We start from the raw sequence: 17,439 nt of genomic DNA on the forward strand, positions 1-17,439 counted from the left end.
TTCTTGGTAATAACAGATTTATTATTAATAACAGATTTGTTATTAGTATTTTTTTATCTTGCTTACATGAAATTTAAATAGAAAAAAATGTTATTGGTACTAACGTTATACACTAATTTAGTGTAGGAAACCAAACATAGATAATAAATAGCAAATAAATAATTCTCCAGATATAAGATATATTTTAAAATACGGATTAAAAATTTATTCAACTTCAAAACTTTTTTATTTGTCCTCAAGTTACAGAGTTATAGTTACAACACAATAATAATAAAAAAATGACAAATAGGAACCACCTCACGATTATATAACCGATTCACAAGACTCGTTTGAATACAAGATTGTGTGAAGTAGCCCTGCTTTCTATAATACTTTACAAGTAATATCGAGGTGTAGTTCAAATATAATAGATTAGAATCAGGTTAACACATAAAATAAAATTAAATATAATTCTGACATATATAAGTGTAAATTAGAAAGAAAACTTATCAACTTATACATCGTAAAGGAAAGAGACGCGAAAGGGAACAAGAAATACAGAAAAAAGTGTGCAAAAGGGAAGAAAAGATCACCGAGAAGCAGGCAAAAACAAAGTAATGAAATATAAATTTGAATTGTTAGTGGAAACTCAAGATATGCATAAGGCAGGCGAATATTACCAATAACAAAAAATAAATAATGTAAAAAATTATTTAAATTATAAGGAGCTTTTTTAAACCACTAAAGCATATGCAATATAAATATATCAACATGCTTAAAATAAATAAGTTTAAATTATCTCCTTTGCTCCTCCAGAAGACGTGATTTAATAAAGTCCTTGTAAAGGTTGGGCGACACTTGTTTCATATCATGTGGAAGACTATTCCACATCTGTATTGCAAAATAGCTAAAAGATTTTTGGAAATTGACTGATTTATGTTATCGAATATTAAAATCAGCTTTATTTCTAGTAGAGTGAGTATGGTCACGAGCACTAAAAAGTGCCTTTAGATATGATGGATCTCCACTTTTTATTACTCGGTATATAAACAAAAAAATATGATATTTGCGTTTATTAAACGTTGATAAAATCAAATTATTATTTAAATGTGGGGTAATGTGATTTCTGAAAGCTATATCAAATGAAAAGAGAAGTAAAAAGAAGAAAAAGTAGTTTATTTTCCTTAAACGTATATATGCTATACCAAGTTTTTGTTTAATGTAAGTTTGAAATGAGAGGGCATTATGCAAAAACATTCCCAAATTTTCGCTTCGGTAACTACTGGCAGAGAGGTGTTTATTTCAATATTAATAGTGTCAGATAATTCTATTACTTGATTTTTATTGTTACCAAAAAGAATAATCGATGATTTGTTTGTATTAAGTCTTAAGTTGTGATTTTCCGCATGCTGATTAATCACGTGAATTTCGTCATTAAAAATTTGTTAAAATATGGGAAAATCACTCGGAGAAAAAAAAAGGTATATCTGAGAGTTCTCAGCGTATTGCTGTATTTTAGCTTGTGTAAGGACGTTGTGCAAATCTACTACTACTACTTGACTGATGTAACTAAAATTATTAACTTTTTTTCGAATTGTAACAATGGAGAGGATATTTCCTCCCATGATGAAATTGAATTTTACAGACAAAATATATATCACAAAATGACAAATAATTTTTTTATATCATTATTAGTCAAAACAAGTCTATTAAAAATTGTGATTTCTATAAAAAAATGCAACCGGTGAAGATGGAATTTCTATACGTGATATTAAACTTTATTTTACATTTTGTAAAAAGCCTCTTTTAAACATAAATAATACTTATCATCTATCTTAGAAAACGTATTGCCAGATATATGGAAACAAGCAAATATTATACCGTTACCTAAGATATCCAATCCTATAAATTTTAAGGATCTAAGACCAATTAGTATTTTACCTACAGTTTCAAAAATATTAGAAAAACACACCTAATTATTCATCTTCACATCTAATCAATTTATAATTTTTTTTAAATCAATGTGCGTAATTCCTGATTGTCAGTCTGGTTTTCGACAAAATTTCAGTACTACCACATCTCTAGTAAAATTTATCAATGATATTAAAAAATATAAAAAAGAAATAACATGCGTTGGACTTAGATTTTATTAAGGCTTTTGACACTATTAATTATGAAATGCTTTTAGCCAAACTAACATATTTTGGATTATCTAAGGATGCAATATGTTTTTTTTAAATCGCATCTTAAAAACCGAGCGCACTGTGTTTGTTTAAAAACAGAATTTGGCAATACCATCAAATCCAACTTTTTACCTATGAATCCAGGGGTACCACAGGAATCCATATTGGGGCCACTCCTTTTCTCTGTTCGCAGTTCTCGATTATATTGTAAACCTGAGTCTCTTTTACCTTTCAGATAATTATTATAAGCTTTATCCCGTGGTCTATTTTCTCTTTCAGTAGTTTTTTTTTCTGAATAATAGGTGCAATGCTTATTGACAAAATTTAAAATGTTGGAGTTAAATAATTCTAACTTTATATAAACATCTCTCACGTGATAAATATCTTCCAATGGCAAATAATATGCATCTAATTCAAGGGTGTTATAATGGAGATTCTTATAGTTTCTATATTCCAAATACCTTTCCCTTACTTCAACAATTAGATCAAAAACAAGTTACTATTTGATATAATTACATCTAGAAGAATGTTGGTTTGAGCATTAATATTTATCCGAGTGGGGTCTGTAATATGCTGATTTAAATTAAATGACTAGAGTAAAGTGTAAAATCTTGATCTAGAGTTACTTTGCTGTAGTAAGTTAATATGTAGATCTCTTGTGAGAATTATGTGATCATAAAAGGGTACTGACAAATTTAAAAGATCTTCTAAACTATCCATGAATAAATTTATGTCGGAGGAGGATGGGCGGTAGATAGAGGCAAAAAAATTTTGCTTTTTGTTGTGCTGAATCTTAATGCCAATGATTTTACAAGCATTATTTATATTGTCGAGTTCTATTTTCTTAAATTTAATATGGTCTTTTATATAAATCCCAACTTCTTCGCCGTTCCCGCAAGATCATTTCTTAATAATGTATACCCATTGATCATAAATGTATTAGTCATGTTCGGGTATCAGCTACGTTTCTGGTAAGCCAAACAAATGAAAGTTATACTTAGAAATATAGGTAACAAGTTTATCAAACCTGGTATTTAGGGATCGAACATTAAGATGTGTACAGATGATCTTTTGTAAATATTCTTTGCCCATTTGCATGTAAAGATTCAAAATCATCCATTTCTGTCACCGAAATTCCAGATGTCCATCCCACCACCCACTGCACACACCAATACTCCCGCTCCACCAGCAAAGTCAAATTTACTTATTATTATAATTGTATTACAGTTACATCCTTTATATTTATCAAAATCGTGACAAAATACTATTATATTACCTAATCCTAATAATACACGTATAAATAATATTAGCAACATGGTAATTACCGAAAAAATAACCAAATGGTTCTATTAATATAACAATAAAAAACTATAATTATTTTGTAAGAAAAAAAATTAAATTTAATTATTTTTAATAATTTGGATATGTATATAGTAAAAAAAATTATGCTTTACAAACTATTAACCATTTAAGCCAATACGAAAGTCATAGCTTTTAAAATTCCATAATTTTTCCATGCTACTCATTGATTTCGCACTCACTACCCGAACCATTTTCAACAATTTTTTTAACTCTTCCAATGAATTCACAATCGTTTTTGACCCCTTAGAACACAGAAACACTCTACCCCTTGCAGTCCAACAAGAATTTTGGAAATCCACACGCGTTTATTTAAATAATTTAAGATTATTAGTTGTTAGCAGCTCAGTAAATAAAATAAAACTTTAAGTTTTGTTTTACGGTACTATATTTTGTCCCATAGCCACTGCTGACAAATACAAATGACAACTGGGTTACTGGGCTTGTTTGGTTTTGGTTTGATTTGGTTTTGATTCTGCTAGACCGTCTATCAGCACTTTGTTTTGGTTTATTTGCATCCGTAAATCCGTCTTTAATCGCGCTACTTTCTATTGCAGGCTCTTTAAAGACTCTATAACAGATTTTTCAAAGGCGGTAAACATCTGTGCCACTACTCATACTACGCAATTTAAGATTTTTTGATGGTTTTTCCTGTAGATCTTTTTTAAATGTCTCCAACTCGGCCGTAAACTAGGCGGCTATTTGCTCCATGCGTTCGCTGAGTTTGTGATACTCAACTGTTTGCTTCTTAGAAGGATCTTCGCTTTATTTGCACCTTAAGTCATTTTAAGAACTCACAAGGTTATCGTTCAGACACAATTACGTAATTAAATAACAAATAGATTAGCGAAAACAGTAATATTTTACGACCAATGTTACCAGTGAACTTATTCGTAACGCACGCCCAACATCTCTCACTAGAATTCATTCAGCATAGATGAGTTATACAAGTTCTCCGTTTTTCTTATAAAAAATATAGAAACAGAAACATAGTAGTTCTTTATTGTATCTTTTAATAGTGTAGTACTTCCATCACTATTAAACATATTTATTTCACTTATTTTCTTATGTACCAAAATATTATGATGTTTATGAAACAAAAATTCCTAACAGTAGCAAAAAAACAATCAAAGAGTTGTCGAGTGCAGCACTCTCCTGCTGCTAAGCTCCACGTCCCTCTCGCATCAAGCTCGATTTTGCTGATCTTACAGATAACGTAATCGTGGTCTTAGATTTAAAGATTTTTTATAACTTTGTTTTTTTTAGTGAAGAAATAACAATTTGTTTTTTTTTATTCGCCTAGGTAGTCCCTGATTAATCTACAAGTACATTATACATCTTGTATGCACTTGTTATATACACTATCAGACAAAAGTAGAGCAACTCTTTAAAATCCCTTATATTGTAAAAACCTTTAGTATTTAAATTACTATTTCCTGAAAATATTGTCGCGTTTTTCCATTACATTCCATTTTCGTATTATCAGCTTTTTATTTATAGCATGAATCCATATATTTTAGGTTGGACATAAATAGAGAAACTCATATAAGAATTAACCAAATTTAGTAACTTAGAAAAAAGATATGTATAGAAAAAGTTGTAAATGGTCATTTACATCATTTACAACTTCTAAGAAGCATCGTAAGTCGACTTAGGTTCTTTTTTACTTGTAAAAGCGTCGAAGATTGGCCTCAAATCCATCAAGTGCAAACGTGCATAGACTTAGATCCTCCTTCCCTTGCTCGAGCGTCACGTTTCGTTACACGAAAAAAAAGGCCTCTGTCTTCGTTCGGTCTCGGGAAACGAGCGAGGAAACCCGAGGGTCATCAGCTGTTTTCCTGTTGTCAGTGGCTTAGAACATTGAAAGGCTAGAACACATGGATGAAACTTGTATGGTGAAAAGCGGAATCGTATATCGGCCATCTTGCTTGGCAAAATTGACAGGGAGCTGATAGACAGTTGTTGACATTGACTGATAGAACATCATTTGTCATTGTCATACCATCTGAGTTTGTTTTTCATTTCAATGAATGCAAGCGTGGGTTGAGTTTGCTATTTGTTTTAAGGATGTTATTTTAAATTTATGATTTTTTTCTAAAAAGTTCTCTTTCAATATTGGGAGTGGTGTTTTAATTAATTTGCGGCAAGCAATTCCAGGTTTCTGGTAAGAAAATCTGATTTTATTTATTACTATTATGTTTTTGTATTGTCAATCTTTCGTCTTTAATAAAATCAAATTCAGTTGATTTCAATGAAGAAGTTTCACTTTTCAAGTATTTAATTTTCAACTTGATTATTATAAATACATATTACAAAATGTCTGGCCTCTCATTTTCTATTCAACAATTAAATATTGATTGGAATTTTCCTGACCTTGATGTAAGAGTATAATGTATGTATTATAATTATATATAACAAAATATCTGCATATATCAGTTATATATATAATTATATATTTTAATTTATATGTATATTTTAAAGGTTTCTGAGAAACAGTAATAAAAGATTTTTTTAATTTCCTTCAGTTCATATTACAAGAAACACATGGAGAGGGATATGCAATGTAAATATTATTAAGACTTTGAGCTATAGAATTTCTTCTGATCAGTTCTCCACAAATTTTAATCTGCTGTATAGCGTCTAAGAGACCTGAGCACCCGCAATGGATCAGAATTAATGTTTTTCTTACAACTTGTTTTTTAAGCGTTTCTTTTTATTTTATGTAAACATCTATCCTTGAATTAAGTTTTTAGTAATATTATAGTTCCAAGATATGTTGTTAGTATTATAAGAGACCAACAAATATATTCTATGTAAGTGATATATGTGTATACTAAAAAGTTGTTTTCATTTTGAAAGAGTTTATTTTGTTTGGTCGATGGATATATTGTTTCTTTTGATAATAAACTGTTATAGAATTTTTAATTAGTTTTAAAAATTAATATTTAGATTATAATTTAAATAATTTTAAAATCTGTTAAATTTTTCTTTAGGAAACAGATACAAGTACATATTAAATAAGAATAATTCATCCTCTCTTGACTCTATGTGTTAATAAAATGAGGATATTATTAACCTAATGGGAATGCCTTTAGATGTATTATGAGAAAATAGCACAAAAATGTTGACAACCTTTTCTAATCTGTATAAAATTAGGGTAGTTCAGTGCTAACAAAATAATTTTAAAAATTTTTAGAATAATTCTTATTTATATAATGTCTGTTATAATGAATTATTGAATATTATGTATATCATTTTAAGTAATTTTTTTTCCAGGAAAATTAAATAATAAATGTATTAAAGCAAAAAAAACATTGTTTTATTTCCATTTGTCCAATTGGTGATATGTCGTACACTATTGTTAGTACACTTTCGTAGATTATTGCAGAAAATTAACCTATTTAGATATGTAAAATAAAGCTAAAAAGTTTTATTTTTGTTCAGATAAATATCTGATGCTAATACCTAAACAAAAAGGCTCTTTTCTCTATGAGTAACCTTTTTGATTAGGCGTTTGCTTTAGATATTACGATTAAATGATAAGATTGTCAGATTAAATAAAATGTCATTTCCCGCCTTAATTTGGCCACGCCTTTCTACCATTTCGATTGGTCCAATTAGACACGTTAAACTGTCAAGTTAGTTACAACAGTTTCCGCTGCCAAGCGAGAGGCCGTTAGCTGATTTGTTAGAAGAATTTCTTTCAGTTTGTATGCAACCACCACTTCTCTATATATTTGTGTTCTGTGGGCTAGAAGTGGCATGTCGTGGAACTATGGGCAAATTTGTTTGCTTGCAACATCTCTGATGCAATGTGCATGATGCATTTCTATTTAAGCATTTGTTATATAGAAATGGCAAAAATCACTTAATAATAAATAAATATAATAATCTCATAACAATTTTTGTATAGTTGTTTCCGAAGGTACAAAACAATACTACTGCTCCCCAGTGGCGAAGCGTGAACTTTTTTTTCAGGTAGACAAACAATAAAAATCGTTAATTAGAAAAAAATGTGTATTTAATATTATTCACTTTAATGAAATGAGAATGAAAGCGCATGAAATATTAACTCAAAGAGAAAAATTATGTAGTGATATAAAAACGAAAAAAATAATTACTACTAGCATTAAAAGATAGAGAGATAAAAATAAATACTACTTACAAAAAACAGAACTAAAATACAATTGCCAATATCGAACAGTCGTTCATAAATAACCACTAAAATATCCACTAAAAAAACCTTTTCTATACACCCAAAAATAAAAATACTAATTATTATTAAATTACTATAGCACGCGCCCCCACCAAATGCAGATTCATCAAAACGAAACAAAACTGAAGATGTATTGCGGCCGACCAGATCAAGCGTGTCCATACACAATAACCCTCAACAGCATAATAAAATAGCTGGTCGACTTCGATAGACAAAAGCTCCAATGTCTTTCCCGCGAGTAAATTTTGCATACGTAATAGGCTGAATGCTGATGCGGCGGGACCTCTGTAGCCTGCTTGATGCGTATTTGGTTCGATTATATGCTCCAAATTTCGGAAGACAAATATGAATGTGTCTTCCTGGGACTCGTATACATTAATTGGGTGTCAGTCCTGTATTTTTATCTTAATCAGTGCGGCAGGCGGGGCGCGCCTTCGGATTAATCATGTTTAGATACTATATAATATTAAAGATAGCGACTACGTTCTGTGTTTTTTTTTTTAATTTTAATTCAACAATTACATGAAATAATTACGTGATAAATTAATGACAAATAACTGGATAATTTTGGGTAGACAGTGTCTACCTTGTCTACTCGTACGCTTCGCCACTGCTGCTCCCCTTTAATAAAATATCAAGCGACTAAGTACATTAGATTAAATAGTTTATTAGTAGTAATACACACTTTTACAAGTCAAATAAAATATGTAATGAAACTTATAAATTAGGCATTAAATATTAAAAAAAATAAAGTTGCTACATAGTTTGTACATATTGAAACGGTGAAATCATCAGTGCTTAGGTCCCCAGGATACCATTTTGAGTTTACCCTAGAATAATGTACATAAATATATAGTATTACCAAAATTTAAAATGTGTCAATTTTTTAAATAATTATATATGAACTTATATAAAAAAAAACTTACTTTTTGTGTGGTGGTGATATTAATGTTATTAAATTATTATCTTTCTCCAAGCATACCTCTACATCTCTAAGTCTAAAAGCAAAAACGAAAAGAAAAAACTAAAAAAAAAGTATTATGATATTCCAATTGATCAGTAAAATGTATGTTATTATAAAGAACCTTTATAATATCGCATATATTAATTGCATCTAATTAAACAAATATAACACAATGAAATACTATATCACTTTTAAATAAGAACTGCCATACTTAGCATAAAACTCTTATTTGTACTTAGAGAAAGAGTTGAACAATAATTTTGTAAATGAGCTATATTGATGTCTATTTTGAGAGTATTTTTACCTTTTTCTTGGCGGAGTCAGGGAGTGTGTAGCAGTTGAACTAAAACGGCTTAGATGAGAAATAGTAGTTGTTGACCTAGACGCCACGGTTACTGTAGAACTATTAATCTCAGATGCAGTTATCGTTGATGATGAATGATTCAGAATGCATCAGAAATCCTAGTAAAAAAGTACTTTTACACACATACCTAATTCAATAAGTACCAGAAGTCCTACTGATAATATCATCTCCCTCATGTAAGAAATCACTTCTAAGGAAGTAATCTGAACAAACAAATATGTTCTTTTTAATCGTGTTGATTTCCAGTAATGAAATCCATTGTTTCCTTTGGGCATGGTCATTAGGCAATCTATAATAAGTATTTGACATTTAATCAAAAAGCAAAAAAAAATACAGTAATAAATTAATATGTGGTGCCAATTACTATATATATTATTGTAAGTTTCATTAAAGTAAAAAAAAAAAAAAATTTACGGAAAGACAAAATTAACTTTATACATAGATATCAATATCTTAATAAATTTCAAAATTCTTTAAGGCGAATAAAAAATTAGTAATTTCATCTATCTACCTAATGTCTATATTAAAAAAATATAACTACATATACATGTCTTTTTTTAATATTATGCCTTTTTTCGCCAAAACAACAAAAAGAAACATAAAATCCTGTTAATAAAACCATGGACAAAACTCTAGTTTTAAATTTTTTATAGCCTATTAATAGATGAATATTTTCAAAAAAATATTTAGATTTAAAAATATAAAGATTTTTGTATTTAGCACACTTTCACATTTAAGGTTTTATTAGGTCTATTTCTATAAGATCCCCTCTATTCTACGTTTATGATCATGGTAGCCCCATGATATGATGTTATGAAAGAATCGGTACTTACTTGTGACAAGATCGGCTTTAATCGTCTTTTTATCTTGATGTGGCACAAACGACACACGTTTTTGCCATCCTAGCAATTTAAAAAAACACTAAAATGTGACCTTTTTCCTTTTTAAACCAAAAATGAAAGAAAATACACAAGTCCCAAATATAAACAAAAAGCCGTTTGACAGATGACACTACGCGTATCGCTCAGGCAATTAAGCTTCCGGTGTTGTCGCTTCAAAATTTTTAGAAACAGTTTTAGGAATAAGAATGTTAATAATTTTGTTTTTTTTTTGGTTAAGGATATTATATTAATTCTTAGAATAGGCTAATTCTATTTACACATTTTATTTTAAATTTTCCTGTAAAATACAATATAAATAAGTTAAATTAACTTTATAATGGTTGTTAATATATAGCTAAAAATTTCCTCCGTTGGAAATTTGTGTGGACTTGACAACAGAGAATCGGCAAAGATGTATGTAAACAAAACACCCCTCTTGCCCCTGTGCACATGTTGGACTCAAACCACGAACTTAATAAATATACCTGGACTGCCAATTCAATGCAAAGTAAATGACCACTACTAGGGGGCCGCCATTTTGCTTGATTGTGTCTTTTCGATGTTGGTCACTCTGACAAAGTTTAGTCGTGCCAATTGTATGGAAACCGCAGTGTTGCCAAGTCAAAAAATAAAAAATCACCAGGTCGGAGCCAAAAAAGTTGCCAGATTTACATTATTTTTCACCAGATTTTATTCAATCAGTAATAATTGTTTTTAAGATGTTTTAAATTATTTGTCGCTTTTTTTAAAGATGATTCAGTGGTACATATTATTATTATATAAGTTAAAAACGCTTTACTCGAAAATAAATAAATAAAAAAACTACTTTAAGTATTTTGTTTCTATTTATTTATTATTTAGTACAATATGCAAGGTTCTTTTTCCCTCAAAAATATTACAAAAAATAATATTCTATTAAAAAAAAACATTGAAAACAGGCCAACAAGATATTCAAATGTATATAAAGATATATTTTATTTAGGTATACATATTATCATTACGTTTTGATGTAACAATTTTTGGTATGTTATAATCATAGCAGTTTTTATCAATCAGTCTTTTAGTATGTAAAATACCACTTATGGTTACTTCTCCTAATTTGTTTCTCAATTTTGTTTTATTAAGATTGATAGTACTAAATACCCTTTCGACGCACGCGCTGCTATGAGGTAAAGTAAGCAATATTTTAACAAATTTGGACAATTCCGGATATTCATAGGTATCATCGCCTTTTTTTAATAAACATATTTTTTTCCATAAATCAAAATAATCTATTGTGAAGTCAATGGAACTATTTTTTAATAATCGAAACTCTCTATCCAAACTATTTATGTCATTTACCACATTTGGAAAATTAATAGCAGCAGACGCTATACTATCCACGTTTGGAATATTTAATGGATTCAAAAATTAAATCTGTTTAAGAATGTTCATTTCTCTACTATTAAACGGGAATCTCTGGTAAATTTGATGAGCTGCTTTAACGTAAAAATCCAGGCATTTGATCAAAAATGTTGTTTTTTCCTCATTACTTATCTCATTTTGTTGAAATGCGCTAACTATTTTGGGTCCTAAATAAATAGATTCTAAAGGCAAGAAATTTTCCGGATTTCTATACTGTAGTTTGGATACTTCAGTGTTTTTTAAATACTCCGGTTTAATATAATAGCTCAGTAAAAGTTGATATTGGGTAGTTATTTTCTCATATAGTAAATGAATTTTTGGGGTTTCAGCTTGAAACTCTAAATTTAAGTTAGTAAACGTTAGCAAAATATATTCCCAGAAAAAATTAGTATAATTTTGCCGTGGGATCAGAAAGGGCTGTATGGATCTCACTTGCTCCCAAAGATTGAGATTCAAATGCTTCTATTCTAAAATACAGCTTTAGAGCGTCAAATTGCTCAATAACTTTTACAACCACAGCATTTAATGACAACCACCTTGTTTGAGAGGGTTGCAAGAGCTTATGTGGCTTAATAGTAAGAAATTTTTGAAATTCTTGTTGCCTTTTATAACTATATTGCAAGAACGAAAAAATGTTCCTTACAAGTTTCTCTACGGAATTTCGTATTTTTTCGCAGGCATATGACGCACACAAAGCAAAAGAATGGCAAACACACTTAATTACAAATAAATTCGGAATATCTTTTATTAGTAGAGTTTTAAGAGAATGATTTCTGCCCATCATTGCATTTGCGCTATCTGCCGCGAAACCGACTAAATTCTGTTTGTAAGGAATAACATGTTCATTGAAAAAATCTACTATAACATTATACAAACCCTCGGCAGTTGCATTTTTAACAGGAACAAGTGATAGAAATTCATCTTTTATAGTAAAATATTCGTTGAAACGTACTACCATTGCCAAGTTTTTAATAGCGGATTTATCAGTAGATTCATCCACCAATAAAGAAAATTTGTTACATCTAAGCTTTTCTACCAAAATGTCAAAACTGCTTTTGCCCGTTACATTGTTTATAATAGCAGTACATTTCGTTCTTCCGCATGACATTTTCGAAATTTGCGTATTATTCATTTTAGAATTGCAGATGGTCTTAATAAGTTCTACTAAATGATCTGATACCATTATTGGAATATTATGCTCCGCAATAAAACTTGCAATTCGTATTTCATTTTCTTTAACAACTCTACTATCAGAAAGCTGAAAAGATGTGGATGAAAGTACATGTTGTTTTTTTAAAGCAGACATATTTGTCATATGTTTTTTCGAATTTGCATGTTTTTTTTACTGCCGCTATCCCGCCGATAAAATGTTTATCACAAACCTTACAAGAAAAATATATGTCACCCTTATTACTACTACAAATCCAAGATTTGAATTCGTTCATTTCCTCCCATGATAGATTGTATTTGTGGGCATATTGCTTCTTTCTAGCACGAGGGGAACAACATCACAATCCGAATCTGAGTCGTCAGAATTTTTCTTACAACGGATTTCATCTTGCTTCTATTCTGTTTGACCTGATGACTGGCTAGTCGACGGTTGAGGATCGTCAGATGGAGATTTTTTTTCCTGACATTTCAAAAATTTTCTTATCTTGACACCTTAAAAGATTTATTATAAAGTAAATGACTCCGTATAGCTCGATAATAAATTAAAATTTGCACATTAATTTTTATAAACTGCTAATTAATATCTACCTATATAATATTACAGAATTCAATAAATAGCCAAAAATCATAAACATATTTTTTAAAATTACATACCTTCTTGTATAACACGTGCAATGTTGAATTATTTTAACACAAGACAGACAAAGCGATGCAAAAATTGCAGCTATAATAATGAGAGTACGAGAGACAAGAGACGAGACGCGACCTGCTAAGCTAAGCCATGAACAGCGTTTTTGCATAATGCATAGTACAGCGTTTGCGAATCCCGGGAATCCCCGGTTATATTAAGATTACCTTAGTGATGTATTAAATACAATAATAGGAATGGCCAATGGGCAAATTCGCTCTAAAATAAAAATAATTCTTGTAATTAAATATATAACTACGATTTTGTTAAATACGATTAAGGAAACCGATTTATGTTTACACAAGTTGGAAAATCACCAGATTTAAGATTTTAGGAAAAGTTTTTCACCAGTCACCAGAAAAACCTAAAAATCACCAGATCTGGTGAAATTTCACCAGACCTGGCAACACTGGGAAACCGACACAATTAATGTTTTTGAGAGGTTATGTTTACAAAAAAACAAAATAGGAAGTTACATATAGGTAAGAATTTAAGATAGTTGCGTTAGAACTGTGATTTTCCTTGTACTTCCTTAAGAATTTCATTAAAATTTATGAAACAAAATAATTCTCACCTAAAATGAGACAAAGTTTCAATCAATGAAATAGATGCATGCACTTTAAAATATTTGTTTTATTATTCTGATAATCTTGAATCTTATAAATCTAAACTTAAATTTGAATCTTATAAATCCTAATACCATGAAAATGATGATCTTCATTTAAATTTTTGCTTGTATTTACTTAACATATTCAGTTAAAAACACTTTTATTTTATTTCTATTTTTACTATTAAGAGTTTTACTTTCCTTCCATGTACAGCGTGTTTCCACATTAATAGGTACAACCATCTATAAAATTCAAAATATAGATGATTTTATGAGGGTTTGTAATTAGCAAGGGTTCATATAGTAAAAATATATTATTCGGTTTTGAGAAAGAGTGTACCAAATACCTTTAAATAAAGATGGTGATACATTATTCACGTATTAAATAAGGAGAAAGATACATCGCCTGTTCTAGACGATATACCCAAGCGTCGTTTACAAATCGCCAAAAACTAGGCAATCCGTTATACACAAACGTCAAACGTCAGTGTCGTCAACTTCATTACCGTTATTCAATATATTTTTTATTGGCAACACTTCAGCCATCAAAAGGACACAACCACTATAAAAATGGCGGCCTCCAGGAAGTGGTCATTTTCGGGTATCGTGACCATATGCATTAGCAGTCCAGGTATATTTATTAAGTTCGTGACTCAAACAAAGTTGATGTTTACTAATTCTAGCCTTTCAATGTTCCTTTCAAGGTCACCGGCAAACATTTCATCAGCGAAATGAACATCAAATATTTGTCAATTGATACTCCGTGTTAATATAATCAATAATCTTTGAATCTTTATGAAATCCGTTTTTTTGTCACTCATAAATTCAGCATCATGCATTTAAATTATGAGACTTTTCGTGTCAAATAAGGTATAATTTTTCTTTCTTCAAATATTTATTAGAACGATTGATTTTGAATATTTATTTAAGCGAATTATCAATAGGATTACGATTTGCAATGTTCGTCAACATTAAACCGGGCGATAATTTCAATGAATAAAGAATATATTAATTAAGTGAATCGAGAATATAAATTTTAGGTTATATAGTAGCTGACGTCATCAGAGTTCGAACTTGGTAGTTCTTTGCTTGTAAGTGGACGATACTCGAGCGCTTTTACAAGCAAAAAAGCCCTATGTCGACTCGAGACTTTTTTCGCCTATTTTGATTATTGCACGGACGTAAGCCGTTTTTCTTAATGGAAATAACAAAAATTATTAAAAATTTTAAACGGAATCGAAAAGAGCATTATCATTTATTATTAAAAATGTTTTATCCAGTAGGAAAAGATAAAATTTTGATATGTATTTGAAAGAAAATAGTTTTTGTCGATTTTCTCCGTTTCCAGCTGACCAGACTATAGAATAGTAAAATCAAAATGTTTATTAAAAAATAAAAACTAAACCGTTATTCTACTAAATGTACATAAAAATAAACTTAACAAATATTAGTTATTTAAATAAAAGGCTTAAACATACTTTCTTTGTTAGCTAAACCTAAAAGCCATTTCCTATTTCGAAAAGAGTATCTGGTGAAATAGCATTTTTGTTTTTCTACAAAATGTATTTTTTAATGATTTTGAGACCCCAAAAAATTAAGTCTTTTTGAGACAAATCTGTACATCCAGAAAGTGGATAAGATGGATTAGGAAAAGCATTTTTTTAAAATTTTCTTACTATAACCGCATTGCAGGACAGGAATGCAATACAGGTATCTTGATGAAAATACACCGATCCCAGATCTAAATCGGAGAGAATTTAAATGGCAGGACGAACTTATTTTGTAGCAACCCAAGGTATTTTTCGGCGTTTATCATGAAAATGGCCCTATAATATGGTCGCCAAATATTCAATTTTTGAGGATACTGAGAACATTTCCTAAAAAAATGTAATTTTCATTTGCTTTTTCTATTTTGGTTTCACAAAATTCCTTTCTTCCTCACCGGTCTTCGAGAAATATCTCCTAAGTTTGGACATTCCTTGACACATACCTTCTTAATTATATTAAAATATTGTTCCTGGTATTAAATAAATAGTTTAAACTCTTTAAGGCGGTATTGGTAAACTAAAAAGTCAAATAAGCATACCATTTATCACGCCAGCCCAAGCATTTAATGAAAATCTATTATCTTGAAATTATCTAGAAAATCTATTATCTTGAAGTGTATTTTCTACGGTCTAAACAAGACTGTTATAGATATTTTACACTCCACCTTGTGTAGAGATGCCTTCGTCTATGCCAAAATTTATTTTGTAAAATCTCTAAAAGCTCCTGAAAAAAATGAAATTCTTTAAGGATGATATTCAGGTTGTAAGACCCCTGTACATCATAATAATAATAATACTGTTAAACTAAATTTACATACACGGGGCCGAATAATTTCTTCAAGAAAATCTTTCCGCATGCAACCTGCATGTTGCGGCTGTATTTGATTGGAACTCTCCATAGGTAAGTACTATGTTCAATATTTCATTGTTTTCTTAAATATGGGCTATTTTTACGCACAAAATAATCAGATAAATGAAATACGCACTATCAAAAGACTCATACAACTGATTGAACCAAAGATTCATTCTAAAAATCACACAATTACATAAATTTTGATAAACGGAAGATTAAATAGTAGTATACAAAAATCAGATATTTTTTCTTATGTTTTCAATTTTTTTTATGTTTTACTTTCTCTTTTATTATGCAAGTTTTAGACAGATTTTTGGTAGATCAACTCCTTTTGAAGAGTCCAGCAAGTAGTTAAAATAAATGACTTAACTTTCAAAACCCCTGTTGTACATATACTGTCACACTTTGAATCAAGAATTCATAGCACTAAGGCTTTACACAATATTCTCACTTTAAAATTTTTTGAATATGCCGTTTTTGGGGAAATTATATTAAATAAGATATAACATAGGAATAAGATATAAAACATAAAATAATAATAAATAAATAAATGCGTCTTTATTTTATACTCGGCGAAGTGCAGCATAGCTGTTTGCTTAACCGAGCATGCAAAAGGAAAATTAAATACAATTCATCTATATATAAGCTTTAAAATATCTAAAATAAATCTCTCAATCTTACTATTACCAAAGGCTAACTAAGGAATTATACGTTTTGTGTTTTAACTTTAATTTGACTAAATCAAATACAAATTGGCATTTATGCCCTGGCTCATCGAAATGTACACAGTTAAACACAAAAATACAGATACACAATTACCTTACATTAATATTTTGACAGTAAATAATTTTTAAATTTATTCTTAAATAAGTTACAGGATAAGCTGACAAAAACATTTTGCATATCACTATTAAATAATTTGGGGATAACATTTAAGAAAGAACGCTGAAAAAGAGTAGTTCTATGACAAGGTACATTGACTAAATTATTGTGGTGTATCTGGCAGTTATGAGTGCTGGAGCGAAATGTGAGCTTTCCATATAAGTACTTGGGCTTCCTTGTCTCAAACAATTTATGCAAAAGACTTGCCAAATGAAGCTTAAGCCTATCTTGCATATTTAGCCAGTTTAATAAGCTCAACTTGTGACTTACATGCTCTCTATTTGTAAGGGAAATTATAAAACGAATACAAGAATTTTGTATTCTTTGTAACCTAGCTTTAGA

At 29.6% G+C, this 17,439-nt stretch overlaps 2 protein-coding genes and 1 long non-coding RNA gene across 3 annotated transcripts in view; 1 reads left to right on the forward strand and 2 right to left on the reverse strand.

Moving 5' to 3' along the window:
- LOC126734085 (E3 ubiquitin-protein ligase RNF144A) overlaps positions 1 to 17,439 on the forward strand; it is a 246,320-nt gene that overhangs the window by 538 nt on the left and 228,343 nt on the right. The gene's annotated exons all lie outside the window — the stretch shown is intronic.
- On the reverse strand, positions 8,385 to 9,495 carry LOC126734188 (uncharacterized). Its single transcript, XR_007660007.1, has 3 exons — positions 9,006 to 9,495; positions 8,664 to 8,735; positions 8,385 to 8,567 (listed from the first exon to the last, which is right to left on the reverse strand). It is a non-coding gene; the product is annotated as an uncharacterized LOC126734188 (long non-coding RNA).
- On the reverse strand, positions 9,643 to 13,614 carry LOC126734140 (zinc finger BED domain-containing protein 5-like). Its single transcript, XM_050437673.1, has 2 exons — positions 13,175 to 13,614; positions 9,643 to 13,012 (listed from the first exon to the last, which is right to left on the reverse strand). Exon 2 carries the CDS (start codon positions 12,663 to 12,665, stop codon positions 11,736 to 11,738), a length of 930 nt encoding a protein of 309 aa, XP_050293630.1. The 5' UTR covers positions 12,666 to 13,012; positions 13,175 to 13,614; the 3' UTR covers positions 9,643 to 11,735.

This window comes from Anthonomus grandis, chromosome 1, assembly GCF_022605725.1.
Source record: "Anthonomus grandis grandis chromosome 1, icAntGran1.3, whole genome shotgun sequence".
In the NCBI taxonomy this organism is placed as follows: Eukaryota; Metazoa; Arthropoda; class Insecta; order Coleoptera; family Curculionidae; genus Anthonomus; species Anthonomus grandis.